Below are 17,656 nucleotides of genomic sequence, written 5' to 3'. Positions count from 1 at the left end.
AGAATCTTAGCTGTCTGCTTCCTACACAAGACCTTGCCTCTCATTCCCATCCTAGCACTCCACTTTCTTTATCTCTTCCCTTCCCACTCCCTGCATTATCGAGGACGGAGGACTAGGTATATTTATTTTGCACAGTAAAAATTGAAACATGGTGGGGCGCCTGGGTGGCACAGCGGTTAAGCGTCTGCCTTCGGCTCAGGGCGTGATCCCGGCGTTGTGGGATCGGGCCCCACATCAGGCTCCTCCGCTATGAACCTGCTTCTTCCTCTCCCACTCCCCCTGCTTGTGTTCCCTCTCTCACTTGCTGTCTCTATCTCTGTCAAATAAATAAATAAAATCTTAAAAAAAATTGAAACATGGTCACATTTGTGATCAAATATGAGGGGAAATGGACTTTGGGGCAACTGTAAGTTTCTCAGTAATTCCCCTTCGTCCCCTCACCTGGGGGTGGGGATGGTTAGAGATGGTTCTCAAGTTTCCAGTGGTAGTGGAATCAAGGGTTGTGGAGGAAGAACTGTCAGGGAGAGCTGTTTAATCTAGGCTTCCAGAGGCCAGAGGTTCTTTCTGGGGCAGGCAGCAGTTGACTTGAGTCACCGGCACCACTCTGGATCTTGGTTCCATCTCCTGACATCCTGAAATACAAAAAGAAATAGACAAGACTGTGGAAGAGGAAAATTACTTGTGTGTGGGAGGGGTGGTCTGGAGCACTGGAAAAAGGCAGACAGGATTTAAAAATGACACTCAGAGAGTGGGACAACAGGCAGAATTTTCCCCATGGCTTTGCACCAAAAGGGATGGGAAGGTTATATTGCAGGTAACAAAATGATAGATTCTCTATAATCATTGAATTAAGAACGTATCAATCACTGTATTGACTTAAAACTTCAAGGGATACATTTACTGACACATACATTCTTTAATCATTCTACCTTGTCCTCTTTTAGGATAGTAAAGGGTTGGTAGAATAAATAGGCTACACTTACGGCAGTTCCCTGCACTCATCCCTCAAACATGTACTGACTTACTATGTGCAATGCACTGAACTGAGGGCTCATGGGATGCCCATCAGTCAACGACTACATCATCACCTATCTAACTTGTGTTGCAGTGGAGGGAGGAAGGAATGTCAGGAGTTATTCCATTCTTCTTGTAGGAAACAAGCCAGCCAGCAAACAAGGAATAGCAAGCTAGCTAGGGCCAACTGATTTATCACCGGTTCTTTTACAATATCTGATTTGTAACTACCGTGTCTCAGCCTCAGGGAATTTTAACCCATTACTCTGTCTGGGAAACATGTATCCCTAAAACTGCTCTTACCTTCCATTCAGAGTATCACCAAACACCTACTATGTGCCAAGTGCCTCGCCTTCACTGTCTTACTTAATTCAAAGAACAACCCTGACAAGTAATAGCTCTTTTTATGCTCCCTTTAAAACATGGAAAACAATACTCAGAAAAGTCAAGCCTTAGCCCATCTGAATCCAAAGCCTGTGTTATGCCATGCCATGCTGCCTTTCAGCAACCAGAATAGTCCTGATGCATCATGTTTCGTAGCAGAGCTCCTTTTTCTCTGCAGGGTACATCACTTGGAGGGCCAAACGGGCCTTTAATATAGAGTGAAAAGAGGGGTCCAATAAAAAGCCAAGAAAGGAAGTGTCTTACCAGATTTTCTCTAACCAAAGTTAAGGAAAAATAAGTGTTCAGGAAATAATGCCACCAGATTTCAGAGACGTCCAAGGAAAAGGCAATCTTCAGTTAAGGGTATCCTAGACCACTGGTCACATTTTAGGAAATTCTCAGCTTTACTCCGCTTTTAGAATAAACATCACAAGTTAGCTAAAACTTTGGTTGAACAGGTATTATTTTTATATTCCTAAACTATATGTAAGAATGCTCTCCACTGAAGGTAACGTACATTTCCACTTGTCATCAGGATCAACATATACCTCCAAATCTCTTAGCTCTTCACAAAAATTTCCCTGCACCAAAGTAAGAAAGATACCAGAGGTAAAAAAGAGAAATTTAAGAGGATAAAATATATAAAGAAAGGTTTATGTCATTGTCACCAAATGCTTTCGAAGCCCAGAGAACTAGCCAAGTGGCTAAAAGTGCAAGTGTGGGGAGGTTAGGTTTATTTAAAAACAAAAAACAAAACAAAACAAACAAAAAAACCCCACAACTCCTTAGTGATGAAGATGTGGGATGGGGCCAAGCTTTAAGATGCCAAGAAACTTTGCTTTAAGTGTAGCCACATTTGATTTAAAAAAAAAAAAAAAAAAAAAAAGAGGGGTAAGCTTCCTACCAGGGCATAGGGATGAGTTGAAATGTTTTGAAAACAAAGGCTTCGGCTTACCTAGAATCTCTACTATGACTTCCCTTACTCCAAGACAACTAGTCCAAGTCCGTAGAATAGAAACAGAAACAGCCATCTCCATCCTCTCCCCTCCCCCCGCCCTTTAAATGACCCTGATTTGTCAGGTGAGGCCAAACACAGGAGCCAGTGCAGGAATGTGTCAGCTTAGGTTGATGTTGAAGTAAAAAACAAAGGCAAGAGCAAAGTACTGTGAAAGTCCTAGATACATCTCTTGAAGGCAATGTATGACTAAGGCCCACTACACGATAATCAAGATTTCAAATTAATCCCTCACTAAGCTCTACTGCCCATGGCAATGATCTGGTTATCTAGAAGATACAGGATCTGAAGTGTTGTTTCACCTAAGTGTAAAGGATTCCTGGCCAGGGAAGGAAGAAACAAGGAACTGGACGCTGCTCCTTTCTTTCTACCCATTCCAGCTGAAATATGGCAAGGAAGATATAGAAAGTTTCAAGTTCTCTTAGCTCCTCTTTCCCACAAATTATGCAGCAAAGGATTTGAGTAATTCGCATAAAGGGGACAGTACGGGGATGAGGAAGGAAGTAAAGTTGTTGGAACATCTAACTTGCTATGAACCCAGCTGACCCAGGGCAGACTGGTTTAGCCAGCACCCCTGTGAATCAAAAACCTGTAGCCTGTACTTGTTTTCTCTGTTGGCACTGGTCACTAGCCCCTCCACCCACATCTGTATTTTCAACTTTTGACTCTTGGTACAGTGTGAACAAAGGGAAAGGAGAGAAAGCAAAATAAAATGATCGGGCCATAAGGTAACTGCAGTATCAATTCCTAAATAGGTATCAGCCTTCTTACACGCTTTTCTGTGGACTTGCAACCAAGCATAAAATGCTCCCCCGCCGTTAGTCAGAAGCAATTTGATACTTAATTTTACATTGCACTTGCTCCTTTCCTTTAAAGCATGTGTATTTCTCCTTACTTCTAAAGAGGGAGAACAGATTGTTTTAATACTTAAGAGCTGCTAGCTCACTTGCAGGTGAATCTCTTGGAGCTGTCTATGCAGTCTCAATGAGTTATTACTTGGCAATTGTGAACTGCAGCTGACCAGACTTGTCTATACAGTTACTCATAAGCAAGTATGAGAAACGCCCCAATTCCCCAAAACCCATTTGGATGGTGTTCGTGTTACTGTCTACATACATGAGGAGGGTAACTCATCCCTCTTATACAAGATTGGCTTAAATAAAAACAATTTTAGGGGATGAAGTTATGCATTTTCAACATGCGCAGAAAGACCACTGTGTGAGTCTAAAAGCTGTTGCTTCCTTGGAGATGGAGAAAATCAGTTGGCCAAGTCAAGGTTCCAGGAGGGGACAAGGAAAAGGGTGAGCAAGATTCCAGAAGCAGCCAGTACAATTTTAACACCCTACATAGTGGGTGTGTTCCTAGGCTATTTCTGAAGTGTCCGGTGACACATGCGTGTAGCTTCATGTAATGACAGCTATTTAGAGCCTTCTACCCTGCCAGTGACCCAGGCGGGGGCTAGATCCAGTGACTCTCTCTTTACCCCTTAAAGCCAACATTCCATTTATTAAGCTTCACTGGGGTATGAAAAAGGGATGGGGCAAGAGAAGGGGGTTAAGTGTGGCTTATGTATGACAGGCTGCCAACATGCAGCAAGAAGGGTAGATGGGGTAAAGAACTGACCAGAAGGAACCCTACCAACACCGCCCCTGCCAACTCTATGCTTGCTTAAAATTTTTTTGAGGGGCGGGCAGAAAATCTTAAGTAGGCTCCACGCCCAAAGTGGAGCATAACATCGGGTTTAATCTCACAACCCTGAGATCATGAGACCTGAGCCAAAATCAAGAGTTGGACACTTAACTGAGTCATCCAGGCGGCCGCTCTACGCTTGCTTTAAAAATGCTTCTTCACTTACAATTGTACAACTTTTTGCATACACAAATTATTATCCATACAATATATCTCACTTCATTACCAACCACTCCTTGAGTATCTTCTCTGCACCCCACCCATCATCCCTTTTCAAAACTGAATCACACAAAGGATCAAACAGAAAACCCACAAGGTCATGGAGATCTGAGAGGCTCAGATTGCCTTCAGTGACACTGAATGCTGAAGTCAAAGGGGACACCTGGATCAGATCAGTGTGAGGGGGAAAGTCAACCACACAACAAAGGAAACCATACTTTATTAAACTGGAAAACAAAAACATAATACTGGGGACAAAGATAAAAAAAAAAAAAGGAATGTTTGGAAGAGAGGCAAGTGTAAGTGGTCACAAGGAAGGGACACGACGGGTGGTGTGGTATCTGTGCCTCAGAAATGGGAAGGCGCACACAGTCCCCTCGCTCCCCCTCGCACTTAAACCAAAAGCCAATACAATCAGATCTTCAGAGATCGACCCAGGATTCCTTTCTGCATCCTGTCGTTGGTTTCACCTTCAGCCCTGGACAGTCACGTAGAAGGGTCTCTGCTGGAGAAAATTTACATTTTCCAATCATAGGCCTGTTCCACAAAGCAGCAGTTTCAGCTCCTGGAGAAGTTCCCTCCTAGTTGCGCTCACCACAGAAGTCAGGAGCCCTTGGTCAAAGCCCCAAATCTCAAAGAAAAATGTCAAACCTTCAGAACTAGTTATTTTATTAAATGATATTAATACACATTCAAAAGGAATTCATTGTTGTTGCCTCTAAAGCATGTACTTGTTTGGTTTTCCACACTGAACACGTGAGAATATCATCCAACATATCTAATTTTAATCTTAACAGGCACCCCCGCCCATTCAAAAAAAAGGGGTGGGGAGGAAAAAAAGGGGGAAAAGCAGTAATTTACAGCGGCTTCAAAACAATTAACAGCTGAAGCTTAATTCTGCATGAACCGGTAACTTCAGGACTGATAGTGAATATTTTGCGATTAGGAAGTCAGCAAGTTCACATTATCTAGATAGGTCAGCTGTACCATATATATGACAAACACTGTATTCCCGGGATCGGAAAGGATAAAACTCCCACTCTGATCATTTTACTTTCCCTGGCATCAAGCCAAATTCTATTTATGCTCACCTTTTAAGGAGGGCAGAGGGGAGCAGGGAGAGGGCTCTCATCTAAGCTGACTGAACAGTAAACTCTTATACAATACTTAAGGACTTGATTTCTGATACTATCACTGAGTTTTAAGTGGTACCAGTGTATTCACGACCCCCCCCCCAATTCTCTGTCTGTGATTTTACAGTGAGCACCAAGGACCTTAGTAACAACTTTGCATATTCTGCTTACATATAAATCATGTCCTTGCAAAGACACACTATATTATGCTTTCTTTAAAAAAATTTTTGTTTATTATATTTTTAAACTCAGGTTGAAATACAAAAGTCAGAGCATGGGCACGGAGTTTTAAATCACAGACACAGAAAGGATAAAACCCCTTTGTTTCATGTTATGAATACCAGAGTTGTCTTCTTTTGTTTCACTATATCACATATATACATTGTCGTCTTCATTTACTGCTGTAGACAGATTTCCTTAAAGTTAACAGCTGACAGTCACATACAAATCCTCACTTCCATCCCAAAACAAACTCAATGAGGATTTTGTAGCTTAAAAAGCAAAACACCCTGCAAAAAAACCCAACCCTTAAAAGTCCATCTTTTAAACTGTACAACAAGGTCTTCCTTTCATGTATTAGTCATCATGCTTTTGAGGACAATTACCCTGCCCCAACATTCAGGAAGCCACTTTCCTGACATCCCCACATTTTCTGATAAAATCAAATGGTCCGAGAGCCTTTTCAAGTAAACACTACTTTTAGCTTAAACAAGAGCAGCAGAAAGAATTCACATTCTTTTATTCTAGAATGAAAAACATCCCACTTAATTTCTGCAAAAAAATGTTTCAGTTTTGAATCAGTTAGAACTCTCCCTCCCCCTCCCCCCACCCCTACCCTTCCTCTTGATCACACTTTTCCCTAAACAAATGTCTCAGGACTCAAGGTAACTATATTGTTTCTTTGCTTTGCTACACTATATACCCCATCCCACACACAAGGTCATGGTATCATGCATTTTTGTGGGGAGAGCTACAGGGCAGAGAGGCTGGAGAGGGTCAAAGACAGAAAGAACAGTTGACTTAAGATGAGAAATGCATGAGGAAGATGAAGGGCTTTCAGCCTCCTAACCACAGAACACATGGCGCGCCCAAATAAATAACATGGAATAAATTACACAAAAACTCCCGAACTACGACGCACAACTGGTTTAAGCTGCTCTTTATCTGAAAAGCAAGTTTATTCTGACACAAAGAATCATCTTCTGTCACTATGATGTCCACTCTCCTCCATCTTTAATATTTCACTAGAGGAATCCAAAACAATCCTCATACTTCCTACAGTTAGTTCTGTGCTCACTTGGAAGAAAATATGAAACTTGCTAGAATTCCCTTTAAAAAAAAAAACAAACATATCGTTTTACTTATCTAGGTGGAGATTACCAGTGTGTATGCCTTGGGGTAAGACACTAAATAATACAAAATAATAGTAAAGCAATCTTTGCTTTTCAGTGTTCTTAGAAAAAAGTTATAAACACTCAAAGCGTACTGATTGTCTTTTTTCCCAGTACTAGTTGTAGAAATACAAAGAAGCCTTTCAGTTTGGGGAGAAGGAAAGCACACACTTCTCATGTAAAATGACTAAGGGCAGAAACATTCTTTATTTCCTATTGGGAGTGGAAGGTGAGGATAAGGCTTGAGCCTTGAAATGTGACGGGCTGTTAGCTGTAGAATGGGGTAAATTTGGATTTCTCAGGTCCTCTGTGAAGATATGTATAGTGATACCCACTTATCATTAAGACACACCCAAAGACGTGTAAAGCTTTTAAAGATACTACTGAACCTCCTCTTCTGAAATACCAAGAACAGGGGTAAATACAGGACTAGGGCAAGGAGGAAAGAAAGATACAGGCCCATAGTTCCCTTTCCCTAGTAGTTAACCTTTGTTAAAAACCACCAACAAATATCACTTACATTAGGGAGGCACCACGGTAAAAATGTCTACCTTTTACATTAAAAAATTCAGGGATAAAATTTTAGTTTCGCCTTTATACCAGTTGTCAACTGTCATGACTTTCTTTCCAGCCAAAGCAGAAGTGAAAACTGAGGGAGAAAAAGTCAAGAAAGAAAAGCAGGAAGCAAGAGCTTGGTGCAAGACATATCAAACTACCTCCAAGTCTCCCATTCTCATTGATGAGGGAAGGGTAGGTCACATCGCACTGTTAATGGTTCCTTTCTCTAACTCTGTATTGGAGTTACACCTTGTCTTAATCTACAGATTATATCCAGTCCCCTTTCTTTCCTTCCAAGGATAAAGAGGAATAATTTTTACTAGTACAGAAGGAAATCTGTATCTCCTAAAGTTAATGATGGATAGTCCTTAGAAGAGGATTTTATTTTTTTAATTAAGATTTCAGGAGAAAGGTGAAGAACCCAACTTCAATACGTCTTTAAAAACAAAACAAACTTGACAGGTCCACGGTCTCCCACCTATCTTCCCTTGCAACATCTTTTGGCTTGTCAGCAGGGCACAGAGCATACAGGAAAGGGAGCCACGCTGGTCACAGTAGTTACTTAATGGGAGAGAGAAGGGGACAAGAATCCTTCTATTGACTACGTGATAAGCCAAACCCAAAATAACATCCCAACATTGCACATGTCATTCTCTGTACTGATGGAAGTTTTATTTCAAATGTAATAATACTCTTCAATAAATGGGGTAAAATAAAATCTGTTTTCCTCCCCACACCTCAAACCCCCAGCCAAGTGAAGTGGCTTTGGTTGTGTTTCTTTGCCCCCCGCCCCCTTTAAAATACAAGTAGCTTGGGGAAGGTCGGTAAGTGCAGTGGGAGGGAGGACTGGATGGAATAGTGAAATGTAAGCATGTATGACTTTTTAATTTGGAAGGGAGGCCCTTTGTCATTAAAAAAAATAAGTCAAAGGAAGGAAAACAAATAAAAACAACAATAAACCAAACTCCTACTTCCAATGCTCTCTAGACTGTTCAAAATGCTTTTCCCTTGGTTTCCATCAGTACCTGGGAGGGAAGAATGGGCGTTTTGGTGCAAAGAACGGAGGGCCCCTAGCAAAAGGTGGCCTGGGTCTCTTTAGACTGTGGAACGGGTCTCTGCTGAGAAAAGGTTCCCTAGGCCGAAAGTCTGGCCGGGGATTCCGCAAAATCATACCACTCCGGTTGATGGCGTCTCTGTGTGAGGGACCCAAGTGGGGGCCACTGCTGCTGTTGTTGCCTCCCCCACCTCCTCCTCCATGGGCTGGGCCCAGGTGCTCCAGAGAATGGGAGGGTAGGCTGAGGCTCTCTCGTACACGGCTAAGGCCAGGGCCGTTGAGGTCCCGTTGGGTGGGGCCTCCATGGTCCCTGGGTCCTGGGAGCACCCCAAAATGCTCAGCCAGGGTCCCTTGAAGGAGGGAACTATGGTCCTTGGGAAATACTGCCACAGCTCCCGCCACTCCGTGCTCTGCCAGTGGTGGGGCTGGGAAGGGTACAACCCCAGAGTGGTCAACGGGGGGTGGAGGAGGAGGTGGAGTAGAAAAGGGAACACCACTCCCCCCACTGCTGCTATGTTCCCCAGGGGGTGGAGGAGGGGGTGGGGTGGGGAAAGGAACTCCGCTGTGCTCTCCAGGAGGAGGGGGTGGGGCGGCATGGGCCAGGGCCGCCTCCTTTGTGAAGGGGTTCGAAAGATCCACAGAGGGTAGATGAGTGGGTGCATCTCGAGAGAAGATACCACCATGATCCTTAGGAGGGGCAGGTGGGGCAGATGATGGCCCCACTGGCTCTCTCTGGAAAGGTGTCCCATGTTCCAAGGGGGACGGGGGGAGATGATGCTCAAATGTTGAGTTGAAACTGTTGGAATGGAAGCTGCCGACACTTTCCTGAAATTGGGGTGCCCGTTCCTTGTATGGTGCCGCTTTAAAGCCAGTGAGGCCTCCGCTGCCCCCACCCCCAAGGGATGCCAACTCAGAGGCACTTGAGGGGCCATTGTCAAAGGAGCTGCCTGAGGTGCTCAGATCAAACCAACCCACCCTTGAAGCCTCACGCCCGTGTCCTCTATTTCCCTTCCCAGGAACTCGGACGGACTCTACGGTCTGTATTGGCTCCCCTGACATCCTCCTATTGGATGCATTATGATAACCCAAGGTTTCTATAGGGGCCCCCTTCTCTTCGGTGCTATCAGGCAAGTCTAAGCAGGAGGAGGAGACTCGGGTTTCTATGCGGTAGTGCTCTTCTTGCTGCTGCTGGTCAGTGGCTGTCAAGCTGGGCTGGGCGAGGTTTGAGAGACCAACACCATCACTTGAAGTGCCCTTGCTGGGTGCCTGGCCAAAATGCTTATCATCTGAGGGCTTTCGGGAGGCGTTTTTAAGCATATTCTTAAACTCAATCGTCGACGTGGTGGAAATGGTGGGGGCCAGGACTTTCTCCACGCCTGGTGTGGGTGGGTGGCCCGTGGGAGCGGCAAGGGTATTCTGCGGAGAGAAAAGGGAACGATGTGGGACTGGGTGAGGAGGGTCTGGGTACTGCTTCTGTGGCAAACCGAGATGCCCAGTGGTAGACTGAGACAAGCTATTGTGGTTGGAGTCAGGGGTGAAAAATGAATCATTCTTACTCGGTGATGGTGACCGGTCAGACCCCGGTTCATTCCCTCTTATGCTGAAGGCACCAAATAGCCCAGGGGAAGAGGAGAGACGGTCACAATTCTCACTAGAGTCCAGGAGGGCCCTTACAGATGGAGGGAAGGCAGACTTTACCCCAAATTCTTGGGCCCTGTGGCTATAACTGGAGAGGATTGGCTGGTACTCGGCGGTATCAGAAAGCTTGCTTGACTTCAGGATAGACTTGGCTGGCTTCTTCTCTAGGTTCATCATGGCCGAGGGCGGAGGCCCTGAATACTCAAAATCTCGGTAATCCTCATCTTCCTGGAAAGAAGTATCTGGATAGAATTTTTCCTGTGAAGAGTCCATCAGGGAAGATGGTCTCTCCATTCCATCAGAAGGCTGCTTATAGGGTGATTCACTGCCCAGGCCAAAAGGTCGATATGTAGGTACAGAATTGGAGAGTTCCCGGGGGTAGCTTTCCTCTCTCCCAGGGGGTGGTGATCTTGTACTGCTGGGTGTTGAGGAACCAGGGCTAATGATCTTAGAAAGCAGGGACATGGTGTCTACACTGCTGGATGTGGGCTTGTCCATCATCTCATCCTGGGTGGGCGTCCCACTCCTTTCATCCCGCACAGGGGTTCCGTCAATGTTGTCGATTGACGTGCTAGTAGGGCCACGCTGGAAGTCTGAGGGGTGGCTTTCTGCTGGGGCACTGGACCCCAAGCTGCTCAGGATTGGGATGTTTAAGTTTAAGCCACTGAAACCAGGATTACCTTTTAAGAAGTTGTGGATCTTCATTTCCAGGCTTGGAGACGTGGACTCGGACTCCAGCTTTGGCTTGGAGATCTCTGAAGATTGGCACATGGCAACTTCAGTAGGTGGGGCAGCAGGGTTAGTAGTGTGGGTTCCTGTAAACCCAAGAGAGTTGGATGGTAGCTTAAAAGTAGTGCTTGGGAGCCCTGGGCTTTGCCCAATTGAGGCCTTGCTGGCTGATGTTGAAGAGACTTCAGAAGTTGATGAATTAGGAGAATAGCTGAAGCTTTTGGGAATAAAGGACTGCGTATTGGAGGACAGATTTCTTCCTTTTATGCTAGAGACTGTGGTGTTGGCAGGGGAAGCTGAAGTGCTCTGGGATACAGCTTCACTGGCTGGGACTGGGTTCCCAGTAACACTTTGAAGTAAAGATGACAGGCCTGTAGAAACAGAGATTAGAGGAATTAAAAAGAACAACTGCCTACCTTACAATAAAAACAATGTAGGCTAATCGGATATTCTCATTCATGCCAGTGGGAACCAGATAGACATTAAAATATGAGGCCAAAGGGAACTCAGACCAAACAAGCAATGGCTAAATGTCATAGAAAATATTGGACCTATTTCTCAGTATAAAGAGAGCAAATTACTGAAATGTTTCTAGTACAGTCATCAAACATGTCCAACATGGCATAATAAAAGGCAACAGGAAAGGCAAGATTTTAGTGTCAGAATCATTCATAGTTTAAACAAGACAAAGCAGGAAAAGAAAGGAGGCAAAATTATCCTTAAAATAACACTTTGAGCCAGTATTTCTTAACGTTTGATCTGTGGAACTGTTTCTCTAAACGCAAATAGATATTCTGTCCAACCCTTCCTTTCCAGCCTCCACAATTGTTTCTAGTAAGTTAACGTACACTGCTATTCTCAGGAGAGAGAGTGTATGCACATCACTGAAATTTATTTCAACAGGGTCACTTTTTTCAAACGTCTCTTGCTAGGCTTTGGGGAAACAATGCTTTTAGTTATCATTTTTGGTTGTAAAACGTAGCAGTAGGAAACATACAAACACACACCACAAAGAATTACAAAGCTAGACCACCTTATAGCTTGGAAAATCCAAGAATTATTCATCTACCCAGGCTGACACTGATGAGATTCAAACCTACTCACTGATAGACAAAACCTCAGAAGCTCTGAGAAAGAATTCTTTGGGGTAAAGGCTGAAGTCCACCAAAGCAAACTGCTCCTGCAGAAAATTTTTTAGAAAAATACTTGACCAAGAGATAAATAGGAAGTTCTATAAATTCAATCATCTTTTAGAAAATTTAACCAATTTCTGGTTATAAATGAAAACTTTTTGTGCATACTTCACCCAAGTTTATAGCTTTTAGTCATACACTAAACCTGTTCTTTCATAATGATATGGGGAAAGAAAACATTATTTCAGAGGATACTTTAATGTTTCTTCAAAATTTCAATTTTAATCCAATATTTACTAAGAGATTTAAGCTCTAAAGAATTCTGAGATCACTCCATCCTTGGAACATTTTTAACTGCCAACTACTTCTATAAAATAAGTGCATGATTTTTGTTACCCACTGTTCACTGAATAATTGAAATATCTTTTATTTCAATTATTCTCCTGAAAAATATACTCGTTTCATTTCCAAAAAGTTCTCTGGCTATGTAACTTACCCACACTAACAGTTTAATTCTTAGTAGCCACGTTATACCAAAACAAGAAGTCCTCAAGCAGTAGAATGTGATATATGATGTCATATGATTTTTAAAAGATACTTCAGCGTATCTTTCAGACATTGTGGGATAAAATCTTGTTAAGATAGACACTACTCAGATTTCTGGTAATAGGTGAGATGGTCTCTTCCCACTAAACCACCAAATATTACTTTTCTTCAATCTTCACAGGTTATACTCTATCGCCCTTTTGCCCACTGAAGTCGTTCTTTTGTACTGAAAACCTGTCACTAATAGTTGTGGGTGACACAATCAGAGATTCTAAGAGATTCCTTCTACAGTCTTTTACAAGTCAAGAATTCTATTTCCCACAAGGAAATGAAAAGTGATGAACTACCCTGTTACTCTACAAAGGTGGTTTTTTGGGGTTTTCAGAAAAACATTGTCAGAACACACTTAGTTCTGCTCAAATTCTGCCTGACAAGAAAGTCCACAAGACACTGGTACAGTAATCTACTGAAAGGAAAAGCTGTAAATATTATTATACCTATCTAAGAGGCCAATAAAAACAAGTGAGTTCAACACTTTTACCGTAACTGTAGGATGGTGACATTAGAGGGCCTAGAAAGGAAAAATCATAACGATGCTGATCCCTCAAGCTAATTATCTCTAAAATTCATACTATTAGATGTGCTGTAGTATATCATGAATCCTTTATTGCTGGTGCCAACATATGGTAGCTGTGGATTACTATTTAATAGCATTTAATTCTGTGTAACAAAACTCTCCTATATCTTATCTAAAGGCAAAGTTCACTATAATCCAGTCCTTGGCTAATCCATTTACAGAATAGTTTAGGAAATAAGAAAATTAATAGATACCTGTTCTGCTCTCTATTCATATAAAGCAGGGCTTCTCAACCTTAGCACACTGACATTCTGGCCTGGACTATTCTTTGTTGTGGCAGCTGTCCTCTGTACTGTAGGATGTTTCACAGCTCTGGCTTCTACCCACTAGATGCAGTAGCACTTGAACCCCCACCCCAGTTGGGACAAACAAAAACGTGTTCAGACATTGCCAAATGTCCCCTTGAAGCTCCCGGCTGAGAACCTCTATAGAGAGTTAAACTGCTATATTGAAGATACTGCTCTAGCCTTCGTAATTCATTGCATAATTATACTTAGGTGCTAAATAAAGATTGTGTTGGTATCTGGAGGGTCTGAGAAGAGAGAGCAGGTAAGCTTTATGAAAAAATGTTAGAAGCAGACAGTTTTAGACACCGAACAGATAATTAGCAAAGCTGAATAGATACGTTCAAATAAGGTAGAGATTATAGGTAGGCGAACACAAAAAATATGTGGTATACCTATAAATAGAGGCCTCTATAAAATATTAGGACATAAAAAAAGAAAATCATGTCTCATAAAGATTTTTTTTTAAAGATTTTATTTATTTGAGAGAGACTGACAGAAAGAGAGGAAGAGAGAGAGAGAGAGAGCACGAGCAGGGGGAGCAGCAGGCAGAGGGAGAGGGAGAAGCAGACTCCCCACTGAGCAGGAAGCCTAATGCGGAACTTGATCCCAGGACCCTGGGATCACAACCTGAGCCAAAGGCAGATGCTTAACTGACTGAGCCACCCAGGCACCCTCAGAAGATTTTTTTTTTAAAGATATATTTATTTGAGAAAGAAAGAGAGAAAAGGGGAGGGGGCAGAGGGAGAGAGAGTCTTAAGCAGACTCTGTGCTAAGTGCAGAGTTCGATGTGGGGCTTGATCTCACAGCCCTGAGATCACGACCTGAGCTGAAACCAAGAGTTGGACGCTTAACAGATTGCACTACCCAGGCGCCCCATCTCATAAGATTTTTGATAGTAGACTGACCTTTCTTACTGTCTTTAGCTTTGGTTAACACTAAAAATGTAAACCTCAATATATACTGTTAAGAGCTGGAATAAATGCAGCCCCCAGGGGCTGGGGGTCATTGTGTAGGTGAAAGACCACTGGACTCCAGTCAAAAAAACTGGCTTTTAGTCTTATTTCATCACTGAATAGATAAAAGCGTGACCTTAAGCAGATCACATCACCTCACTAGCCTTAATCTCACCTGAAAAGGAGGGGATTAGACTAGACGGTATTAAGTCTCTTTCAGCTTTGACATTTCGCAATTCTATCAATACCAGCTTGTAGATGATACATATAAAGAAGATGATAAACTGTACTATACATTCCATGACTTTGGATTCCTCAGAAATGGAATCCAGGATTAAGCCAGAGGCAAACACTCACAATTCAGATCCCTCTGGCATGTGTCGGTTTACCTTGCAGTGCTGGGGCTGACTGCGTCTGGGTTTTAGAAAGAGCAGAGAGAATGCTCTCTGGGGTGATCTCCACCTTCGAGAGGATATTTGCCAGAGGATTGTGAGATGTTGTCGGGGCAGGTGCAGGTGTTTTTAGGCCACTGCTGAGGTTGCTGGGACTTGTAGGAGTTCCTGGAGAAGGTCTTGATGCAGGACTGACCCCTGGTGGCAGAAAGATTAACTCAAGAAAATGCGATTCAAAATGACCATTAAATTCATACTTTTCCACTCAAACAGGAATGCTTCTGTGACAGATCCATAAATAAGGCATTTCATGACTTGTACAAAGAAAAATTGAAAATTAGATTAAAATCTGCTCCTGTCGACTTGGAACACCCCTAAAAAGTAAACAAGTATTAAGTTTTTTCATATGTATTTGTTAGTTTTAAGAGCCGGTAGAGATTTAGGGACCCTATTTCTTTTTTCTCTACCAAATGAAACCTACACCTCAGAGTCCTAGAGGGGCTCAATAAGTATTAATGGCTGATTATGATCAGAGCCATTACAAATGTATAACTCGGCCACTACATAATTCTATGTGATTAATAAGTTATTTGCTTTTGAAATGGCCTTAAAAATGAGACTGTATAAGTAACTTCCTTTGCATGTTTACATTTAAATTTTTTTTTAAAGTAGGCTTCATACCCAACATGGGGCTCAAACTCACGACCCCGAGATCAAGCACCCTCCAGGGACTGAGACAGCCAGGCGCCCCTACATCTTTATATTTTAAAACATTGGGTTAATTTTTAATATAGAAAAAAAAGGTATATAAAAAGAAGAGGAAATAATTTTTGAGTGACCAAAAATATGAACAGGTATTTCACAAGGAAAACTAAATGATAAACAAATGAAGTTTTTACCATATCTTAATCAAACAGATGTAAATTAGAACAAATGACTTTTTTTTTTTTTTTTTTTTTTGAGAGAGAGAGTTGGGGGGCAAAAGGGACAGAGGGAGGTGGGGAGAGAGAATTTTAAGCAGGCTCCACGCCCAGCGGGAAGCCCGACAAGGGGCTTGATCTCACAACCCTGAGATCATGGCCTGATCCAAAATCAAGAGTCGGATGCTCAACCGACTGAGCCACCCAGGCGCCTGACTTTTTTTTTTTTTTTTTTAAAGTAATCTCTACACCCAACATGGGGCTTGAACTCACAACCCTGAGATCAAGAATTGCACCCTGGGATGCCTGGGTGGCTCAGTTGGTTAAGCGTCTGCCTTCAGCTCAGGTCAAGATCCCAGGGTCCTGGGATAATGTCCTGCATCAGAATCCCTGCCCAGTGCGGAACCTGCTTCTTCCTCTGCCTGCCACTCCCCATTCGTGCTCTCTCTGACAAATAAACAATAAAGTCTTAAAAAAAAGGGGCGCCTGGGTGGCTCAGTCCATTGAGCACCTGCCTTCGGCTTGGGTCATGATCCTGGAGTCCTGGGGTCCTGCATCAGGTTCCCTGCTCAGTGGGGAGTCTGCTTCTCCCTCTCCCTCTGCCCCTGCTCATGTGTTCTCTCTTTCACTCTCTCTCTCCCTCAAATAAATAGTAAAATCTTAAAAAAAAAAAAAAAAAAGTTGCCTGATTGGGGCACCTGACTGGCTGAGTCAGTGGAGCATGGAACTCTTGACCTCAGGGTTGTGGGTTGGAGGCCCATGTTGGGTGCAGAGACTACATGTTTAAAAAAAAAGAGTTGCATGCTCTACTGACTGGGCCAGCCAGGTGTCCCCAAACAAATGACTTTTTAAGACTGAATTTGACAAGGTATTAAAATTAGAAAAAGTGTTGTAGAGGCTGAGGAACAATGGAGACTTTTATGTGCTTGCCACATACGGTAGTACATTTTTGGTCATCGTTTTAGTTTTAGCATGAAAAGACTAAAAACCTACATGTTGATTTTTTTGGTCTTCATCTTTTAGAAAAGTATATTTAAGTTTTTATAAAGAAATAGTTGGGATTTTCTTCAAAACAATCAAGATTGGGTAAGGCACAGCAGAAATGAGACTGGCCATGTGTTTCTACTGCTGAAGAGGAGTGATGAGTACATGGAGGTGCTCTACTTTTGTAGATTTTCATTAAAATTTCCAAGAAGGTAAAAAAAAAGCCCTTATATACTCAATCATTTAGGAAGGGTTGTGTATAAAGTTTAACATCAAGGTTGTTCATTATTCTTTATAATAGTGACTGGAAACATACCAGATGCCCAGTAATAAAGGCTTAGATAAATAAATTCATATACAATATACTTCAATTATTGAAAGAAAAATTATTATAAATATTTAATCTACCAAATCATTCTCTCTCTCTCAAATACACACACACACACACGTAAGGTTAGACACAAGTGGTGTCCTTTGGGGGGGTAGGAGGACTGCAAATATTTATTTTATTCTCTTATTCTCTAATTTTTCTACAATGACCATGTATTGGTTTTATTTTTTGATTTAAAAAACTACCTTTAATTTTAGGGGAAAAAAAGCAACAAAAAAACAGACTGATGGTTCAATTAGAAAGATGAAAATAAACTTTTTATTCTCTTTATGGGGCTTACTTACCAGTATTTTTCATGACTGATGTTAGGCTGCTAAGGATAGAACTGATCTTTGCCAGATCCACATTAGCCAGGTTTGGCAAAGCCAACGCTGGAGAAGGGGACAGGAGAGAAGTATTCACAGGCTTCGGAAGAGGTGGGGTTGCTGTCATGGTAACAGGCACTGGGGTACATGAAGAGGCCTTTGAGATACTTTCTGTTGGCTTTGCAGATATAGAAGTAGATACAGCTGACTTCTCCACAGGTTTTTCCTTCCTGTCCTCCACTGTTTAAAGAAAAGAGGCAATATTACATTACTGCTTTCCCCAC

The 17,656-nt window shown here is 42.5% G+C and overlaps 1 protein-coding gene across 7 annotated transcripts in view; it reads right to left on the bottom strand.

The window, feature by feature from the left end:
• Positions 1-4,526: 4,526 nt before the first annotated feature.
• RPRD2 (regulation of nuclear pre-mRNA domain containing 2) overlaps positions 4,527-17,656 on the bottom strand; it is an 89,957-nt gene continuing 76,827 nt past the window's right edge. For 2 of the 7 annotated variants that reach the window (XM_045790631.2, XM_045790632.2), the window contains 4 exons: positions 17,352-17,612; positions 14,770-14,970; positions 10,014-11,195; positions 9,640-9,873 (listed from right to left, as the gene is read on the bottom strand). In XM_045790631.2, the coding sequence (XP_045646587.2) occupies positions 9,785-9,873; positions 10,014-11,195; positions 14,770-14,970; positions 17,352-17,612 (1,733 nt within the window). In that variant the 3' untranslated portion in view covers positions 9,640-9,784. Of the gene's footprint in view, positions 11,196-14,769; positions 14,971-17,351; positions 17,613-17,656 lie in introns of all 7 variants that reach the window. The other 5 variants (XM_045790634.2, XM_045790635.2, XM_045790628.2 and 2 more) reach the window with 3 other exon arrangements.

This window comes from Ursus americanus, chromosome 12 (genome assembly GCF_024610735.1).
Source record: "Ursus americanus isolate L20-20 chromosome 12, mUrsAme1.1.p, whole genome shotgun sequence".
NCBI lineage: Eukaryota > Metazoa > Chordata > Mammalia > Carnivora > Ursidae > Ursus > Ursus americanus.
This window is presented reverse-complemented; position numbering and strand designations above follow the sequence as displayed.